The 20463-nt window shown below is 37.9% G+C and overlaps 1 protein-coding gene across 5 annotated transcripts in view; it reads right to left on the bottom strand.

The window, feature by feature from the left end:
* ZDHHC13 (zDHHC palmitoyltransferase 13) overlaps positions 1-20463 on the bottom strand; it is a 33873-nt gene that overhangs the window by 2158 nt on the left and 11252 nt on the right. For 2 of the 5 annotated variants that reach the window (XM_083355299.1, XM_083355300.1), the window contains exons 6-15: positions 20140-20204; positions 18361-18523; positions 17342-17467; positions 16083-16216; positions 13285-13385; positions 10617-10741; positions 7946-8008; positions 4985-5078; positions 2857-2940; positions 1415-1572 (exon numbers count right to left, since the gene is read on the bottom strand). In XM_083355299.1, the coding sequence (XP_083211425.1) occupies positions 1415-1572; positions 2857-2940; positions 4985-5078; positions 7946-8008; positions 10617-10741; positions 13285-13385; positions 16083-16216; positions 17342-17467; positions 18361-18523; positions 20140-20204 (1113 nt within the window). Of the gene's footprint in view, positions 1-651; positions 694-1101; positions 1323-1414; positions 1573-2856; positions 2941-4984; positions 5079-7945; positions 8009-10616; positions 10742-13284; positions 13386-16082; positions 16217-17341; positions 17468-18360; positions 18524-20139; positions 20205-20463 lie in introns of those variants that run through there. The other 3 variants (XR_014491553.1, XR_014491552.1, XM_083355301.1) reach the window with 3 other exon arrangements.

Below are 20463 nucleotides of genomic sequence, written 5' to 3'. Positions count from 1 at the left end.
TCTTTAATAATCAGTTTTGTGCAGAAAGACATTCTTTTTGGTTTTGGATTTTTTTTAAAAGAAAGAAATTACATAGTGGGTGAATTCTTGGCAACTGTATGACAGTAGAATACAGTAGTCATAGGTCTACTATGCCAGCTGGGAATTCTGGGAGTTGAAGTCCACACATCTTGAAGTTGCTGAAGTTGAAAAATACTGGCCTAGTTCTGTGTAAATTCTATGCAAAAAACCCAACACAGGTAGAATTCTACACTGTCAAGGAAAATTCATACTATTCTGCTATTTCTGTATTGTTTGATATTCTATAATAGAATATATGAGGGGTGGGGGAGAAAGAAAGCAGCCTAATTGTCTTATGTTGTGAAAGCTTCAGAAGCTTTTCTCAATATATACTTCTTGACTAAAAACAAGCAGAGAGATAAATATCCTGGACAGCCAAAGTACCACCCTCTGTTGGCTGCAGAACAAATAAAGAAGGCAGCATAATGCTCCTAGTCACCTAATCCCAGAGGTTTTAGAGGTGTTAGCATAGAAAAATTAGACATAGCTGCCCAACAAAGCAGTTTTCAATTGAGAGTTAAACACTACACAGGAGAGGATAAATTCTTCATACCATATTTTTGGAAGCTTGATGACAAGATAGACAGACAGATGAAGTTCCTTCAGGAGGACTTGCTTTTCTCAGGAGCAAATCTTTGCCACATATTAGAATTAAACTGACAGTCAAACCATACAACATTAATTTATCTATAGCAGAAAAATCCTAAATCTAGAATTGGTGCTGTTAGGAACAAGCAATCATTTCAAGAGGATATTTTGTAAACTGAGGATAAACTGTGCCAAACTGATATATTAAGGAAGAATATTACTCCCTTTTTTGTTTTACTTACACACAAACAAAACTAAGAACATTAAGAAATATAATGGACAAGGCTATGGTTGATCAGACTTGGACACTTTATGGTAGATATCCCTAGTGAAATCCTAAATAGCAAATGGAAAACATATTTTCTGATTTACAGTCAGACCTATTAAGTAGTAGACTAAACTAAGAAACCAATTTACATATAGGGCAGGACTACTCTTATTGTAACTACTAACCAAATTTTTTTAATCTGAATGCTCTTCCTCCATCCCTACTTTATTTTCTCAAATGAGTTTCTTGGAACAGTTCAAGTTCCGCCTGTTTGACTGTTGTTTTGGAGGCAATTTTTCTTCCTGTCTTTTAAGCCCATTCCATGTGATCTCTTCATTTGTTGATGCAGTCCTGATCATTACCAATTCATCGATATCATGATTCAATATGCACAAAATTAGTAATTCTGAAATATTAATTAAAAGTGATACAGTGTAGGCTATTGAGTAAATAACACTCAGTGCAATGCTTTAAAGAAATATACATAAAAAAGTGTACCTGGTAAATCTGAAGAATTAGCCATAACACAGCCCACGAAGTGTGAAAAATTATGAGTGTGAAAACATATAACACCCAAGGAGAACAAGATACGATCTGTGTGAAAGACATCCAAGCTCCATCTTTCTGGTAAGTTGTTGTACAACGTTCTGACCAATCTAAGAGAAGTAATTTTAAGTTTAAATAAAAGTTTACTTAAAAAAACCCATGGTGAACGGTGTTTTTACTTACAACTTTTCGATCCTATTTTGACTAATTAAACAATCCTCAAATGGATTATTTATACTATCCATAAGTACTACATGTGTATTGATATATTTAACTAACAGGAAGACTAGCTTACTCTAATAATAAATATAAGCAGCAGTCATAGGATCAAAGAACTATTTAGCAAAATTCTCTGAAATGCAAACCACATTCACTAGAGATAAGGTTCTACATGCACAATGTAGCCTAATGAAAGAGTGTAGTTGTCAACTTACAGCTCGAATATCCAAATAAATCCAGGATTACTTTCGTTGCTGAAAAACTCACTGGTTTATTGAATAAATGGCATGATATAGGCACATAGCTGCCAATCTTTTACTCGAGTTCAGTAGTTGTACTGTGTTCCCCCAAAAATAAGACCGGGTCTTTTTTTGCCTCCAAAAGAGGCACCAGGTCTTATTTTTGGGGTAGGCCTTACCTCACCTCCGGCACCTACAGCCCCACCCAGCCAGTCCACTTCTTCTGGGGCTGATGTTCTATAGCTGTATTCGGGCCTGCATTTTGCAGTCAGGTCTTTCCAGAAGTCCTAAGCAGCCGAGTACCGAGCTATAGATTCAATCCGTAGCTTGGTGTTCGGCTGCTGACATTTTGCAAAACTGAGCTATGGATTGAATCCATAGCTTGGTTCTTGGCTGCACAGGACTTCCGGAAAGCCCTATGACTGAGAAATGTAGGCCTGGCTGCAGAATAGGCCTAAGAAGAAGTGGGCCGGCAAGAAGAGGCCTGGCTGCAAGGTAAGTGGGTGCAGGACGGGTGGGGCAGCTCCACCCCCCCATCCCCGCCCTAGCTTGATTTTTAGGTTTGTGCCTTGCCCCAAAACAAGCGCTTATTTGGGGGGGGAGTAGGGCTTATATTAGGCCCACCCCCAAAAATCAAGGTAGGACTTATTTTTGGTGTAGACCTTACTTTCGGGAAAACACGGTATATTCATTTGACTTATATATAAAAAAATCTTATGTGTGCACTTGGGCCCAAACCTGCTATTTATAAATAGAAGGGCATATTGCATACATAGTTCTTGCTGCCAGCCCTTCATATTTTCCAGAAGGATGCTACTTTTTTAACAATTTAGAATGTTGAACAATACTGTTGTTGAAATACATATTAGACTTACTAGAAGATCAACACATCACATTTTCTCTCTAAGCAATGAAATAACAATTAGAAATACATACATATAATAGTTCCATGTATGGCCCAAATATTAACCAAGATCAAGAAAAAGAGGAACAGGATGAAATAGCCATGGTTGCCTACACCTGGATCAAAGAGAATGGTTAAAAGTTTGTTAATATAAAATTCACAGAATAATTATTCTATCTAAAAATGGTATAGAATATTTCTGGGTATCTATGGTACTCTCCCAACATATTATACATGGGTAATATAGGGCAGGGGTGGGTAACCTTTTCTTTTTTATGACTTTTTTATGCGTGGCTGGTTCAGGAATTCTGGGAGTTGAAGTCCACAAGTCATAAGAGAGCCAAGGTTCACCACCTCTGGTATAAAAAATTAAATAGGCTTGGTATACAGGTAGTCCTCAACTTCTGACCACAATTAAGCCCTAAATTTCTATTGCTAAGCGAGACAATTGTTAAGTTTACGTTTACGTTTTATTTAATTTGTATACCGCCCTTCTCCCTAGGGACTCAGGGCGGTTCACAGGGCATATAAATAACAATACAATACAATACAAAAGTTAAAAAAAAGATTAAATCAGTGCCCAGTTAAAAACAATAATACTATTCTAAAACAACAATTTAAAACCCAACTCCCCCATCAGGCCAGACCAGCTAATTCAAATAAATGGGTCTTCAGGCCACAACGGAAAGTTCGGAGGTGTGATGCCATCCGGAGCTCCACCGGCAGTTGGTTCCACAAAGCCGGGGCACCCACAGAGAAGGCTCTCCCCCTGGGGGCCGCCAGTCGGCATTCCCTGACCGGAGGCACCCTGAGGAGGCCCTCTCTGTGGGAACGCACAGGGCGGAGGGGAGTTGACGCCGGCAGCAGGTGGTCCCCGAGGTAACCCGGACCCATGCCATGTAGGGACTTAAAGATCATAACCAAGACCTTGAACCTCACCCGGAAGACAACTGGTAACCAATGCAGCTCGCGGAGCAAAGGTGTAACATGGGAGTACCGGGAAACTCCCAAGACAACTCTCGCGGCCACATTCTGTACCAGTTGGAGCCTCCGAGTGGTCTTCAAGGGAAGCCCCATGTAGAGAGCATTACAGTAGTCAAGGCGAGAGGTCACGAGCGCATGAGTGACCGTGCACAGGGCATCCCGGTCCAGATAGGGCCGCAACTGGCGCACCAGGCGAACCTGGGCGAAAGCCCCCCTAGTCACGGCCACCACATGATCTTCCAGGGTAAGCCGTGAATCTAGGAGGACTCCCAAGTTGCGAGCCCTATCCACGGGGGGTAAGAGCTCACCCCCCACAGAAAGAGATGGAACATTTTGAATGTCCCGGGATGCCGGAATGCACAGCCACTCAGTCTTGTCAGGGTTGAGTTGAAGTCTGTTCCTCCCCATCCAGACCCGAACCGCCTCCAGGCAACGGGACATCACAGCGAGGTCATCACTGGGGTGGTTTGGGGTCGAAAAGAAAAGTTGGGTATCATCGGCATATTGATGATACCCAACTCCAAGTGAGTTTTCCCCATTTTACAATCTCTCTTGCCATAGTTGTTAAGTGAATCACTGCAATTTTTAAGTTAGTCACATGGTTGCAAAAGTGAATCTGGCTTCTCCATGGACTTTGCTTGTCGGAAGGTCACAAAAGGTGATCATATGACCCTGGGACACTGCAACCGTCACAAATATGAATCAGTTGCCCATGTCTGAATTTTGATCACATGATCATGGGGATGCTGCAACAGTCATGGAAAAATTGATCATGTAACTTTTTCCACTGCCACTGTAACTTTGAATGGTCACTAAGTGAATTGTCGTAAGTTGAGGACTACCTATATTTCAAAGCTCATCTAAACTACAACAAAAATAACAAAACCAAAACATGCAATGCAGTCCTACACTTGACACTCCAAAGGAAGCCTGTCTTCAGTAAGTTTAATCAGAATTATTTTAAACTGAGGTCTTTAATCATGTACCAACTCTGCTAACACTATCTAATGTTGTACATTGCCAAGCTGGGCACTTTGTCAGCATCTCTTCACACAACACTCAACTACTAGAGCTTTTTCTATGTGATCTATTAATGGCTGCCCTTTTAAGACTTCAGAAATATTCCTGGCACAAACCCCCAAGAAAGGAATCATAGTTGTGCTAAAATAAACTCACCTATGCATCGTCCAATCCAAATGCAATGTTGATCATATCTAGCTACACACGAATTGCAAGTATGGCAATGCATAGATCTTAGAGGTTTCTTAATCTAATTAAAAATACACAGAAAAAAGATTATGCACATCTCAATGAATGTATTAGTAAATGTTCTATATTGCATTTCAAATATTAGACTGTTATCATAAATTGAAGTTCACCCTAGAAAAATGGCTGCTTACAATATGAGCCACAGTTCCATTTTTAATCATTGTTTGGATCCAAAGAGGCCTCCACCCATATCCATACTTCACGTCTTAGTGGCTGGGCAGCTTTCCATTCAGATCATGTATTCTGAAAGCTTCTTCCAAAAACCCTGAAATTAGCTGATTACCGTATTTTTCGGACCATAAGACACACCTGACCATAAGACGCACCCAGTTTTTAGAGCAGGAAAACAAGAAAAAAAATATTATGAACTAAATAGTACCGGTATACTAAAACAGGGCTTTTCAACCTTTTCATCCATTGTACCACTTTTAGGACAAGGCAATGTCCGAGTACCACCAGTCACCCAGCAAGGTGTCAAAAACTTGACACCGCCCACCAAAAAAGGAAAAAAATGATAAAGTACAGGTAGTCCTCGACTTACGATTCACTTAGTAACTGTTCAAAGTTACGACGGCACTCTCTTTCTCTCCCTCTCTCCCCCTCCCTCTTTCTCTCTCTTTCTCTCCCTATATTTCTCTCTTTCTCTCTCTTTCTCTCTCTTTCTCTCCCTATATTTCTCTTTCCCTCTATTTCTCCCTTTCTCTCCCTCTATTTTCCTCCCTTTCTTTCTCCTTCTCTATCTCCCTCTCCTTTTTCTCTTTCCCTCTATTTCTCCCTTTCTATCTCTCTCCATCTCCCTCCCTTTCTTTCTCCTTGTCTCTCTCTCCCTTTCTCTCTCCCTCTCTTTCCCTCTCTCTCTCCCTCTATTTCTCTCCCTTTCTTTCTCCTTCTCTCTCTCCCTTTCTCTTCCTCCCTATTTCTTTCTCCTTCTCTCTCCCTCTCTTTCTCTCCCCCCCTCTCTCTTTCTCTCCCTCCCTCTCCCATTGTCCCTTCCTTCTTTCCTTCCTTCCTTTCTTCCTTCCCTCCGTCTTTGTCCTTCCCTCTCCGCGTTAGAGCAGTACCCGCGGAGGCGGCCCTGCGGCCCGGCTTTCTCTTGCAGAAAGCAAGCTGAAACAGAGCGAGGGAGATTGCCAGGAACGCGAGATCGGCGTTTCTCAGCACATGCTGATTCATGTTCCTGGCAATCTCCCTTGCTTTCCACTTGCGGAGGTTGGGGCTGGCCATACGGATCACCTTCGTACCATAAGACGCACCTTCCTTTTCCCAACTTTTTTTGGGGGAAAAGTGAGTCTTATGGAACCAAAAATACGGTACATTTAGCCTGGGTCAGAAATGGTTTGTTGACATAACATTTATTGACATTATGGAGTGTCACTGTACTTTTAATGGGACAAGTGTTTTGATGGACAAATATATTTTACAGATTGCTATGAATTAGAATGAGTATCAACAAAGGTATGATATAGTAAGGCCGTGGTGGCGAACCTATGGCATGGGTGCCACAGGTGGCATGCAGAACCCTCTCTGTGGGCACGTATGCCGTCGCCCCAGTCCTAGGCCTTCAGCTGGGTTTTATAAAACTTTTTTGCTTTAGGCCTCCGCCGCTGTGTGCAAAAATAAAAAAAGAATCAATCAATCAATTTCAACTTCTCTCAGGAAAAAAAGATCTCAAAAAGTTGGGATTGACTGAACTTTTTAGTCCCATCCAGTCTGTTGTTACCTCAGCCACGCCCACCCAATGGGCCACGCCCACCCAATGGGCCACGCCTACCCAGCACCCAATGATACATAAGTGGGTTTTGGGTTGCAGTTTGGACACTCGGTCTCTAAAAGGTTTGCCATTACTGCAGTAAGGCAACAAGGAGTATGTTCAAATTATGGAACACGCTATAAACAGTCAATCCCAAAGTAAAATTATAACCTTTAAAAAATAGGTTTTCTTATTTCAGTTGTGCCCTGAGGAGCTACCAGGATGGAATTTGAATTTTGTAAAGTTCAATTTTGTAAATGAAAGAAAATTAAGTCCTTCTCATGGAGGCTGAATATGAAGGTTATTATTAAGGCTGCATTTAGACTATGTTTAACCACTTTTTTTGTCACTGATTACTGAGAATAAACTTTGTTTTTACTCTTAGCAAAACAAAAAAATTCTGCAGGAGAGTTAAAATGGCATATATTTTCATCCCCTTCCCCATTGTTATCAACATTTAAGGTGACCTGAAGGGATCTTTGGATACTGATGCTGCTTTCATCAATTGATGCTACTTGAAATATGGCAGGACTGGTCCTAAAAAACAATGCATTATGTTTGAAAGAACCACGGTAGGAAGGAAGTGTATTACACTCAATCTTCATTAGTGAAACTGGCTTTACTGTTCATGATGTAGCAACCTCACTAAGGGCAATTCCATATCACGCTTTCACCAGTAGATTTTTTAAAAACAAAATAAGTAAATTGAAGTGGGCCAGTCCTAACAAGGAGAAATCTTTTCAGTAGTGATGAGCCACTGCTACCCATATTCCTTTTAAAATTTTACTATTTGCAGAGAGAAAAGCTCCAAAAATGGGTTCTAAAATACAGATAGTTAGACGTTAGTATTCAGCAAAATATAATTGCACATCCTCTAAGGAATGGCCAGAATGAAATTAGGCTCTCCAGAAAGAACTAATCTGTAAATATCTTTCCTGTAAACATCTGACTGGCTACTAATAGGGTGTCAGACCAGATAATTTTTATATTTTGTTTTGATATTATAGTACACTATACTCAAGTTTAAACCAAAGTGTAAAAATGCAAAAAATAACTTAAAGAAACACGCCTCTCTTAAAAAAAATCAAATTATTTTAAGGCATTACTAGTCAACTTACAAGGCAGGATGTGCAGAATGTTCTGAAGTCCAAAGAGCCAGATTCTCCAAGGTTAATAATATTCTGAAAGACAGATTAGGTTTTGCAACATATTTATATCTCAATGCTTCAGGGTATCATAACTTGACCTACAAACTATTAACAGACTTCATGTATTTCTACAACACAACAATTGCAGGGAGGTGATGACAGTTAAGATGGGATTGAGAATGTTGTCCATTTCAAACCATAAATAATACAGTACTCTAACTGAAAATAGTTTTTTTAAAAAAATGATTAATATGAAAATATATTTTAGGGAACTGGGAAGGCATAACAGGGCTCACAAAATTTATATTAAATAGACTTAGGTTAATAAATATACATAATTCTTTTTTTTAAAAAAAATCCTTTCCTAAGCTAGTATCCTCCAGTACCCTTCAGTATGGGGATTACTGAAAATACTGGGTTGTTTTATAATATTTTTCAGCCGAGGAGTGATTATGACATTTATGGTACCCAACCTCAAATACAAATCATTTTTCTTTACTCTTACACTCCAATAGTCCATTTCTTCTATGTAGCAAGTAAATAATCATTGACCTGCTTATATATAATTTATCCCACTGCAAATCTAGGTCCCAGGAATGCACGGTTCGTATCTTATTTATGAATGTAAGGCTATACATAAGCTTGTAAGCCGCCTTGAGTCTTCGGAGAAGGGCGGGATATAAATGGAATTAAAATAAATAAAAATAAAATAAATATACACATAGCACAAACACCCCCCTCCACATACACACACACCAACCACTAAGTAATATGTAAGCATGTTTGTATTCAGGAAACATGATATAAAATTAACAGTCTTGGCGGACAGGGAAAACAAGCGTCTGAAGAGAAGAAAAAAAATCCTTTCCTATTGCTCCCTTCTGAAAATTCTCTGTATAGGGGAGGAATGGGTGGATTTGCACTTCAGGGCAGTGTTTTATCTTCATTCCTATACCAAATGGAATGATATTTTGTTGTTAGCTGCAAAGTCGTGTCCGACCCATCGTGACCCTATGGACCTTCCTGTCCTCTACCATCCTCTGGAGTCCATTGCCTACTGCTTCAGTGACTCCATCCAGCCACCTCATTCTCTGTCGTCCCCTTCTTCTATTGCCCTCAATCTTTCCCAGCATCAGGCTCTTCTCCAGTGAGTCCTTCCTTCTCATTAGGTGGCCAAAGTCAGTCCTAGAGGAGATCAACCCTGACTGCTCTTTAGAAGGCCAGATCCTAAAGCTAAAACTCAAATACTTTGGAATGATATTACTACTATTAAAAAACTCAAACAGTGTTCTCCTTCCTTGCAGTCCCAAATTTGACACTTGTGTAAATTTTGTACTTCTTGGAGGACAAGGAACAAACTTTCCTCCCTCTGAGCTATTCAAGGTATGTTTCTACCTAGTTCCCAATTACTACCTTGCCCTGCTTTTGTTTTCACATTCATAAATTCAGCAACATTTGAAAGACTGATGTCAATAAACATTCTATCCAGATATTTCCAGCCACAAAAACATGCTATCGCTATTTTGTCACTGGAGCTTATTCCGTCGAACAATTGGGGAAAAGCCTACATATCACTTCAGAAACTCAAACCAGGCTGTCCTCGCTTAACGACACTGAACTTACAATGGCACTGAACAAGTGGTACTTCTGATCGATCTTTGAAGTTCTGGCTGTTGCAGCATCCAGGCGCTCAACAACTGGCTCAGAATGACAACCCGGAAGTCACATGATCACCATTTGCAACCTTCATTGCTGGCTTCTGACAAGCAAAGGCAATGGGGAGGCTAAGAGGGGACTGCAAATAGCAATCACATGATGTCATGCTTAATGGCAACTGGAAGAATCAAAATTGCCACTGCTAAGTCATGGAATATTGTGTTTTACGACTGTGTTGCACTACGATGGAAATTCCAGTCTCAATTACCGTCGCTAACCGAGGACTACTTGTACAAGCAAAAGCAAAGCATAGTTTAAGGCTTCCAATACAGTACACTGCCCAGTTACATTAACGGCCTTCTCTCCCACATCATAATGAGTCTCCATACTATGGCTTGGCTTTGTTCCTTTATATTTGAAGTACCGACTTTTCTCTGCTTCCAGAGTACAGGTAGTCCTCGACTTACAACAGTTCATTTAGTGACTGTTCAAAGTTACAATGACACTGAAAAATGTGACTGGTGACCCGTTTTTCACACTTATGACTGTTGCAGCTTCCCCATGATCGTATGGTCAAAATTCAGATGCTTGGCACTGATTCATATTTATGACAGTGGCAGTGTCCCGAAGTCATGTGATCACTTTTTGCGACCTTCTCACAAGCAAAGTCAATATGGAAGCCAGATTCACTTAATTACTAATTATGGATTACTAATTTATCAATTGCAGTGATTCACTTAACAACTGAGGCAAGAAAGGTCGTAAAATGGGGCAAAACACACTTAACAAATGTCTCACTTAATAACAGAAATTTTGGGCTCAATTGTGATTGTAAGTTGAGGACCACCTGTAACACTTTTCTAAGTTCGTCTCACTGGCAATACTTGATTAATTTTAAAGAAAACATAGCAAATGCTGAAATATTGCTTTTCGTTATTGTTATATTGTAATTACTTGAAAAGAACTACTGAATGTGTGAAAATACCTTTTTAATCTCTTCTTCTGTACTTGTAATAAATCCAGGATCGGTTCTGAAAGTTTTGTAAAAATAATAGATAAGGCCCACCATGCCAAAAAAGAAAGGAAGATGTGAAGCTGTATCTGGAAAATGTGGCCTCTAGTTAAGGACTCTGTTTCCATAATTCACATATCAAAGTGCATAAACAGCCCTCCAAGCTATACTTCAAAGTTAAATACAACAAAAACAACATGGCAGGAAGAAGCAATAAACAAATTATAATGCATGTTTTAAAAAGCTTTTAAATTTACAAGAACCCTAGTTAGCACATTTCATTGCTCATTTGATCAAAAATACCGTAGCAACCTGAACAAGCCAAGGAGGTGTGCAGGAGCAAAGCAGATAAAATATCTCAAAAATTAGGAATAGTACAATAAGGCACCAATAGATAACAGACACAAGTTTTGTCACCCATCATGAAATTGTCTTACAGCTGCCAAATGCCTTTTGGTTTTGATAGATTTTTGTACTGACTCTCATTTTATGAAAATTGGAATAGCAATCCTGGTTTTCCTTGGAGGGAGGGAAATATGATTATGCAAGAAAACAAAGTGTGTGTCAAGTATTAGTGTGCCAATTCCAGGCTCTTGTAATGAAGGGGCCCTTGGGAGAATCTATCAAATCCACAGCTGATGTATGACTAAAATATCTTAGTTTGAGACATAATTGTTCAGCCACAGGAAAACAAATCTTAGGTTATTTAATATGTGGCATTAAAAAAAGTTCAAAGAAAATGTGTTATCTAAAAGTTACCTATTTCCTCAGAACCCCTTTACTTCTTTATATAATATGATTCAAATGATTTTTCAGAAGATACATAAAACCTACTATGATTGATAGCTTAGTCAGTAGGGTGAATATCAAACAACATAGTAAATGCAATTTTGTGAAAGGATGTTTAAAAGTCATAAAGCAGAAGCCGTGACTGCAAAATTACCAGATATCTTTCTCAAGAGCTAAGTAGATTTATGTTCCTTTGGCAGTTGGAATATGCCCAAATATTTCTCACGAACTAATTCATAAAAAACTATTAATAAGATCTCATTAAAAAGCACGTTAAAAGAGAAATTCTCTTTGGAGATGGTAATTAACAGTAAAATACTGTTTAACAGAACAAATTAAATCCACTTTAAAACAATAATTATTTTGATTCTATTATATTTTTAATATTAAACATGATTTTTATAAACTGGATTGGATAAAAGACAAGAAACTGTACTGTATAGAAGGTACAGTACAATATTTCATATTATTCATATTTTTTCTATTTTAATTTGAATTGAAAACTTAAATTGTTTTAGTATTTTTTCATACTACATATTTTAATATGCCCATGTTATGTTGTACACCAGTGAATATTGTATAAAAACTGAGTAAATAAACTACACAAAGAATTTGACTTACAAAACACAACTCTGCACCAAATTTGAAGGCAAAGAGAACATCTTGTTCTAAGGCCAAAAAGAAATCTTGCCTTGAAAAGTAGCTGGATTATACTATCCAGAAACTTTAGGGCAGGGGCTCCCAACCCCCGGTCCGTGTCAGAAACTGGTCCGCGCAAACCAGTGAAGACCCATCTGCGGGATGCAAGCAGCATGCAAACCTACACCCCCTCCGGTCCGTGGAAAAAACTCTCCGGTGCCCAAAAGGTTGGGGACCTCTGCTTTAGGGAAATGCATCTTCAAGTTGAGAAGTACTGTAATGTTGCTTGCTGTCTGCTAAAGGCTATTTTTTTTTAAAAAAAATGCACAGATAACATAGCACAATGATCTGTGGTTCAGGTACCAGCGTTTTTTTTTAATCTCCTTGCTACTGATAATCATCTGCATTTTGTAACAATGAATTGTCCATGGTTTTTCCTTCTCACCAGCAGAAAAGGATACTGTCAAAAAACTGGATGTGTTTTCTAGATTTGTTGGCGGTAATCTAGAAAAATACTCAATACAAACAGAAGTTTTACAGTACTGAATGAACCCCTCAGGCATGTTAATGTTGGTAATACTGGGCCTAAATCATAGACCCAGATCTGAGAAGGAAACTTTCAATGACCTCCAAATAGCCACCATGCTAATAAAATGTTCCACCAACCAGTGAAACAATGGCATCTACCCCACTCCATTTTAAAATTCAGTGCACTTTTCTGTCTAGGTATCTTATCAGAAAAATGCATACTTTTAAAGTTGTAGTTTCCCAGTAACCAGTTTAGCAATTACGGGGTGATGAGACAGAAGAGAAGGAAGGAGAAGCCGCAAAAGCTGCACAGTAGCAAAGGGAAAAGATTAGGATGGGGCAATGACATGTAGTGTGGGATAACATTGATGGAAAAGTGGCAGAGGCTGCATGGGGAAACAACAATCAAGACACTACTAACAGCCAGCCAGTAGGACAGACATGCCATTTTAAAAAGTCTACTTCTTTTTAGTTTATCCAGATCGCTGGCCATTAATAATAATATTTTTTTTAGCAACTCATTTTTTTCTTAGCAAATATGTTGAAGGTTTCATGGCAGCTTATAGTATAATGTTACAATTTATTTCCAGTGAACTTCCTTATAAAAATCAACACACACACACACACACACACGTACACTTTAAAGAAATTCTTCATTCTGTACTATTGTTTCAGCAAAGGATATTAGGCAGGAAACAGATGAAACAGGTCCATAATATCCAAAAGATGGAACTAATCAAAAACGCTACTGGGAAATATTTTACTGTGTTGAATCCTATGAAGAACCTAAATGGAACATTGAAAAGTATTTAATTTATTTAGCACATTTATATCCACCTATCTTTGGCATATATAGGCTATCACCTAATTTTACACCCACAAGAAAACTCTATGAAATAAATTAAGCCGAGAAAGAGTTGCTGGCGTAAATTTACCCACTATTAGACACAAACATGTCAAGCAGCGTTTACAAATGTTCAGCACATGAACCTCTCAGATGAATTAATACATTTATCCAAACGTATTTCTGCAATAGCTACAATATCGCATGTAAAAATTTAGAAAAAAAATACCTATGTTTACGTAAATTCAAAAATCTTGGTTTCGGATAAAAAAATGAAAGTAGAACACAAAAGGAAAGAGAATACATAAACTCAGATTTATTTGCATGCGGGATTTTTTTTTTTGAAACTCCAATGGATGCATGCACTCTTAGAGAGACGTATTTGATCATTGTCGTAGTATATTTACCCCATATGATATAAATAATTTCATAATTGTAACATCTAAAATAGGGATTTCATACATTTTCCATATGGAAGTGATTTCTGTTTAGAAAACACAATGTATGAAAAGGATCTTGGACAATACCTTGGAAGCTAAACTGTTGCTATGATGACTTAAGACATAATGTTTTTAACTAAGCATTTTCGCCGGAACCTCGAACTTCTAAGAACATTTGTTATAAAAGGATGGTGTTTTTGCCTACAGTGATTTACTTTTCTGATCACCAGAAGATGGACTTGGTGGAAAAGGGAGCTGGACTTCGAAAGGTTAAACCTCCTCTTTCAGCTGAAAGGCAGTTTCCTGTCCTCATAGAGGAAACTTACCTTCAATTGCATATATTGACTTTAGCTGGTTGTGTTTTAACTTCTCCTTTACTTTACATTCTATTGTCATAACAAAAAGTTGCATTTGGAAGACGCGTGAAAATGGAAAAACATTCTGTACCAGTACAATGAATTAATGTGCATGTTGACTCTTGAGGCACTTGGCTACATCTTAATGTTCTTTTCATTCTCAGCATCTTCTGTTGACCAGAAAGTATTTTATTTTAAGTCTAGCTACTGTTCTTGGTTACCAGAGATGAAACTGACAGGAAAGAGACTTATAAGCCACAAGTAACTGGCAGAAATTGTAAGGACATTAAAATGTTGTTGCCCATACTGAGCATGACACCAGTGAGGTAAATTACAAACGTAAGTTTCTGTCATAATGCTCAAGAGTGTTTTTTTTGTGATTATAGCAGCATACAAAATTGATAAGAAAATAAAGATTATGTAGCAACCTTTAGATGACGGGGTCATTTAACTCCACTTTCCCTATGTACATCCATGCCGACCGAACAGAGTGAGGTCAGTGTAAAAGGTTATAGCACTTTTTGGGACACAATGCAGTGCAAAATCTGCATTTGCAAAATCAGCAGGCACTCAGCACCTTACAAAAATCATACCAGTAGCTACCATATCCTCAGTTAATCAGGAGGAAAACATGTCTGCTCTGGATTTTAAGGCAGAAAAGCCAATTTGGGGGGGGAGGCAATTTCAAAGGGCCTCTTGGAGAAAAAGAGCAAAGCCATCTGTTTGCCATCTGAAGCAGGTGCCGAGGCCAGCCTTGTGGGAAGTGAAGCAATTTCTCAAGAGCTTTGCAGGACCATCGGGGAAGGGAAGCCTGGCCTTCCTTGCCCAGCTCCAGATGGGAGTAGTTTTCCCGGAGTTTAGCGTCCTTCCTTTCCTCCCTTCTGCCGGGAGAAAAGAGGCAGAAAGCGGGGCTGCCATTTCCAGAAGGAAGAAGGGAGATGCTGGCTGATGTAGGGCGGCAAGATAGTGCGCGCAAGAAAGTGTGGCGGCAATGACGGAGGGCCGGTGGACAGATACCAGGCCTGATGGAGGGAGGTGGCAGGGGAGGCTTGCGCAGATTTATCATAATCGGTTCGCCGAACTCAACAAAAAATTACGTATAGGTTCTGCCGAACCGGTGCAAACTGCCTGAATCCCAATGCTGCCCTCACCTCTTGCAGAATGTGTTGTGACATAGGGAGAAAAAAGCAGCATTTTGCTAGCTGTGAGAAGGCAATGCATTCTCAAACCACCCAGTAGATGCAGGATGGGAAACTTATCTTGCCTGTTTCCTGTTTAGGAGAAACAAACTATTGGGTTTGTGCTCTTTCAGCTGTCCATTCTCTCTCCTTGCTTGTCTTCTTGTGGATATTGTCTAGAATTTCTGGAAGTTCTACATAGTTGGGACCCCAAGGTGCCCACTCTGTCAAGGGGTGGAGGGGAGGTGGAATTTTGATAGGTTTTCAGTTTTGTGTTGCATGAAGGCTCAAACATGGCACCGTCACTTGCCTCTTCCATGTTCTGTCCCCTCAGGTTCTTCAGTCAATGTTCTCCTCCATTTTCTAGGTCATTCTCCTAATTTAGCTTGTGGCTCTCCTGAAGGTGGCTTCCTGCTGGCATGCTGATTAGCTGGTATATGGTTGCCAAGGAGATGCTTTTGTGTGGAGAGAACTAATGGAAAACTATTGCTTCCCTGAGAAGGCAGTATACAAGACTGAAAGGAAGGTGTTTCCTCCATGGGACAGGAAAAAATGTGAAGCTCAGTCTTAACTCTATCCTTCCCTGCTGCTTTCATCTCCAGGAACCAAGAAAAGAATATACTACATGCTGCAGAAATAACTATAAGAAAACTAGATATGCCTACCTTGCAAAGAAAGACAGAGTAACCAATATGAAGATCAGCAAGCTTCCTTTCAACAGCCATGAGTCAGAATTTAAGCTTGCTACATATCCTATTGTCCATATCAATAGCAACGATGAGCCAAACAATAGCAAAAACTAAATAAAATTAAATTTAAAAAAACTTCATTACAAAATGAGAAAAATTGAGCAAAAATATAATGCATGGAAAGGGGAAAAAAGCCTCAGACCTCCCAAATTTACATAGTAGCCTCATATATAAGTCTGAAAACAAATGTCTTCTGTTAAATGTGATATTTCATTTTGGTTCTGTCTCTGAACTAACTGCTGTCCTCTATCCATATTATTATTGTTAGTCGCACTGCCAGCCAGATGTTCAGCCTGAATTTGGTAGCACTTATCAACTCCTTCCCTAGGAGCTGGAATAGTTGTTGTTTGATGGTGTTGGCACAAGATGCAAGCTGTTCTAAATAAAGATGTCTATGCAATTGACAGTGATTTTGTCAATGCCGGTGGTATTGGTGCTCCAGAAGTTTTGGGATTGCATCTGGAGCACTACTTGAACACCATCGCAATTAACAAAATCACAATAAATCAATTATTATTGAAGTTTTAAAAACATGCAAAATATAATTTAATCAATTTATTAATATAAAGACCTACAAATATTTAACAAATCTATGTAACTAAGCTTGTTAAATTATTTTGTTATCTCCTTGATCTAGTTCCTAAATACCTCAAAACACCTCTCCCTATCTACTTTAAACATAAATACATATTTCAAAAAATGTGGAATGAAAAAGGCAGTGGCAAAAGCACTAGTTGAGTAGTAATTCATATAATGCCCAAATGAAATAGAAACAGAACAGGCTGGTTTTGCAGCAAAATCAATAGATTTAAGGATATTTCCTATTTTTTCTTTGTTACTACCGAAAGGGAAAGAGATAGAATTACTGCTGCAAGGAAATTAAGTAAAACCCTTCTCACAGCAGTTTTGGATATATTGGCTATCAATTCTTTACACTCCACAAAAACTCTTTTCCTCATCTGTCTTTATTCTTTGCTTTCCTCATTTATATTCTGCCAAATTTTTTTATAGTGACTCTATCAGGAGATTCTAAGGCTATTTTTTTGTGAATTGCTACCATTTCTATCTGAAATATCTTTTTTGGTAGTAGTAAAATTTAATATGGTCAATAATATACTCAGCAACAATTTTTGTCTAGAAAACTGCATTTCATTATTTGTTTCAATTTATGGTACCTCATTTTTTTCCAGAAACCGAAGAAACATTGATGTTCTTCTAATTCTAATTTTTTCTTCTTCGTCAAGTATGTGAATAATTATGCGATTTTTCGTTTGAAGAGCAAGGTCAAGTGGTCTTTGTCCCTTAGGTGAAAACAACAGTATTTTTTTTAAAAAAACAATATAAATAGAAAACAGATCTTTTGGGCTGCTTCATTTGAAAATCCTACCTTATTACTACGAAACTTGAATAAGCATAATGTTGCATATATATTGCATAGTGAGAAACCTATCCCAATGTTTAACATCTGGAGTTGGAAGAATAAATAAAATGTTGATACTCAAATGCATTAATAACATGATGAGCTATTGTAACATAATCACCTGTCATGTACAATCACAGCTTCCCAAGTTGAAATTAATTTGTATATTCTAGAAAGTACATTTTGTAACAAAATAAAGATCAACAGAGATATAAACTTTATTTATTCTAAAGATGTTAGAAATTACCCTGATTTAATTAAACAATTTATTTTGTCTGAAATAGTATAGGGTTTCCTGCCTGAGCAGGATGTTGGACTAAATGACCTCCAAGGTCCCTTCCAACATCATCATCATCATCATCATCATCATTATTATTATTATTATTATTATTATTATTATTATTATTATTATTATTATTATTGGCACAGTCAGCCAGATGTTCAGACTGGATTTGGCATTTTTGTCTACCTATCGAGTCCTTACCAAGGACCTGGGATAGGCAGATGTGGATGTTTGATGGTATTACAGATATCGTCGCAGGATGGAAGCAGTTCCTAGTAAGGCCGCCTTTTGCAATTGACTAATGGCGAATTTGTCAATGCCAATGGTGTTCAAGTGGTGCTCCAGTTGTTTTGGGATTGCACCCAAGGCACCTACTACTAACTACTAACTACTACTACTACTACTACTACTTCAGACAAATGGCTGTCCAAATGACTTCTGGAGGCAGGCTGTTTCACTGATTAATTGTTCTAACTGTCAGAAAATAATACCTTGGCATTTTTGATATCCAGACTGGATCCAGCTTCTAGCAATACATCTACAGCATTAACGTTTCCTGCTATAACAGCCCAATGCAAAGCAGTGTTCTTTTCTATATTGTCTACAGCGTTGACAATTGGATTAAACTTTACTAGAAAATTAGTAGGTTCCCGCCTTGGTGAAAATAAAAATGTACAAATTAGAAGAGCAAAGATATTACAACTTTTAATAAGACAATATTTACATAATTTCTTTCTATACTGTAGTAACAAACCTGCAGTACTGATCCTGAAGACAAAATACAAGAGTAATAATTGCATATTAATAGGTTGAAAGGACTGTAAAAGTGTATTGGGACATGAATAGAGAACGCATACAAAAGAACGAATGTTGCAAAATGAGGAGAGAAAGAATTTACATAAGGAGGAAAACAAAGTTAAAAGAATGTGGTGAAAGAGAACAAGGAATGGGTAAGACTTAAAGAGGCATGGAAAATGCAGAGCAATGTTGATAGAAATTAAAAGTCTGCATTATAAGTGGGTGAAAAGAGTTATTATTTATTTATTTATTTATTTATTTAATTTGTATACCGCCCTTCTCCCGAAGGACTCAGGGCGGTGAACAGGGCAATACATAATAAAAACAAGATAAAAATAAAATAAGTTCTTTAGTAGTATGAATGGGATTAAAAATGAAAGGGCTAAAATTACTTGGAATGAAACTGAAATGAGGAGCTGTTGGGAGGAACATTTGAAATCTACACAGCAGTAGTAACAATATATCAAAGAGCAGACCTGAAATAAATGCCATACATGCTAGCATCCCCCCCAAAAAATACCCATGAAAGAAATGAAACAATAAATGTCGTGAGAATGTTGAATAATGGTAAGACTGCAGATGTAAACAGAGCAATTAAAGAAATGTTAAATATGTGTGGTTTGCTTGTGGAATAATTTACAACTTGTTTAACATGCATGTTAAGATTGTTATCTGTTTCTAATGACCGGAAGAATGTTGTTATGGTTCATTATAAAAAAAGGGGAAAAAAGACAAAGAATAAATGGACAGTTACTTACAGGATTTAGTTAAGGATACCAGGGAAGATATTTGGCAGAGAATTCTGATTGCAAAGGTACAAGAGGTGATAATGAAAACAACCTGGAAAATGTAATCCTGCCAGGGAGAAAGCAGGCCAGATTTTGCTCTGCAGCAAGATAGTGAGAATATGTGAATGTAAGAAAGTTGGCACAGTTTACATTTACAGATTATGGAGAATGATGTAAATAGGCTTGAATCACGGACTGTGTTGTGTGAATGTAGAGTTAAAGACTGGTTGTGGTATGCAGTAATAACAAAGCAATTTGAAGGAAGTAAAGCATTTATAAAATGACTAGAGTGCTTAGCAAATGATTCAATAAAGTAGTTCAATATTATAATATTCTAGGATGAGGTAGGAGAATGGTTTTACACTGTAAACTTTGTCCTACAAAGATGTTTCCAAAACTCTAAATTTCATCCAAAAATATGAAAACTAAACAAGAAAAAAATAACAAGAAATTTGAATTAAGCTATCAAAATGAAATAAAAATAGATTCTTTCCTCAATGTCATACTATTGTAGCTCAGTTATGTATTGTATAAAACTTTTTTTCCAGGGATTAAACCGATGAGAACAACTGCTTTGGTAACAAATAATGTAACTTGTTTTGCCTTCCTGAAAGTAATACTATCTTTTGTGTATTCTCCCCTTAGACATTCTCACTGAATTGAGCAGTAGCAATCATTACTCACCCAATTACTTTGTGGGCTGACAGCATAAGAGGGGTATATCCATTGAGGTCAGTAGTATCTACACTCTAAATATGACAAAATATTAACATTTCAGGAAATGGAATTAACCACCCAACCAGAAACTGAAGCCATAAACCCATGCAATGAATTCAATTAATGTCCTGCGTTTCAAGAACAATCTGTAATTTAGTAGTACTTTCATTATGGCCCAGGTGCCTTGCAGTTTATTTTAATATAGGCCCATAACATAGAACTTTGCAGGATTTTAAAGAGTCAACTTTTAAAAATATTTTTCAGTATTACAATATTGGCTGACATTCCCAA

The sequence above is a fragment of the Vipera ursinii genome, assembly GCF_947247035.1.
Source record: "Vipera ursinii genome assembly, chromosome: 1".
In the NCBI taxonomy this organism is placed as follows: Eukaryota; Metazoa; Chordata; class Lepidosauria; order Squamata; family Viperidae; genus Vipera; species Vipera ursinii.
This window is presented reverse-complemented; position numbering and strand designations above follow the sequence as displayed.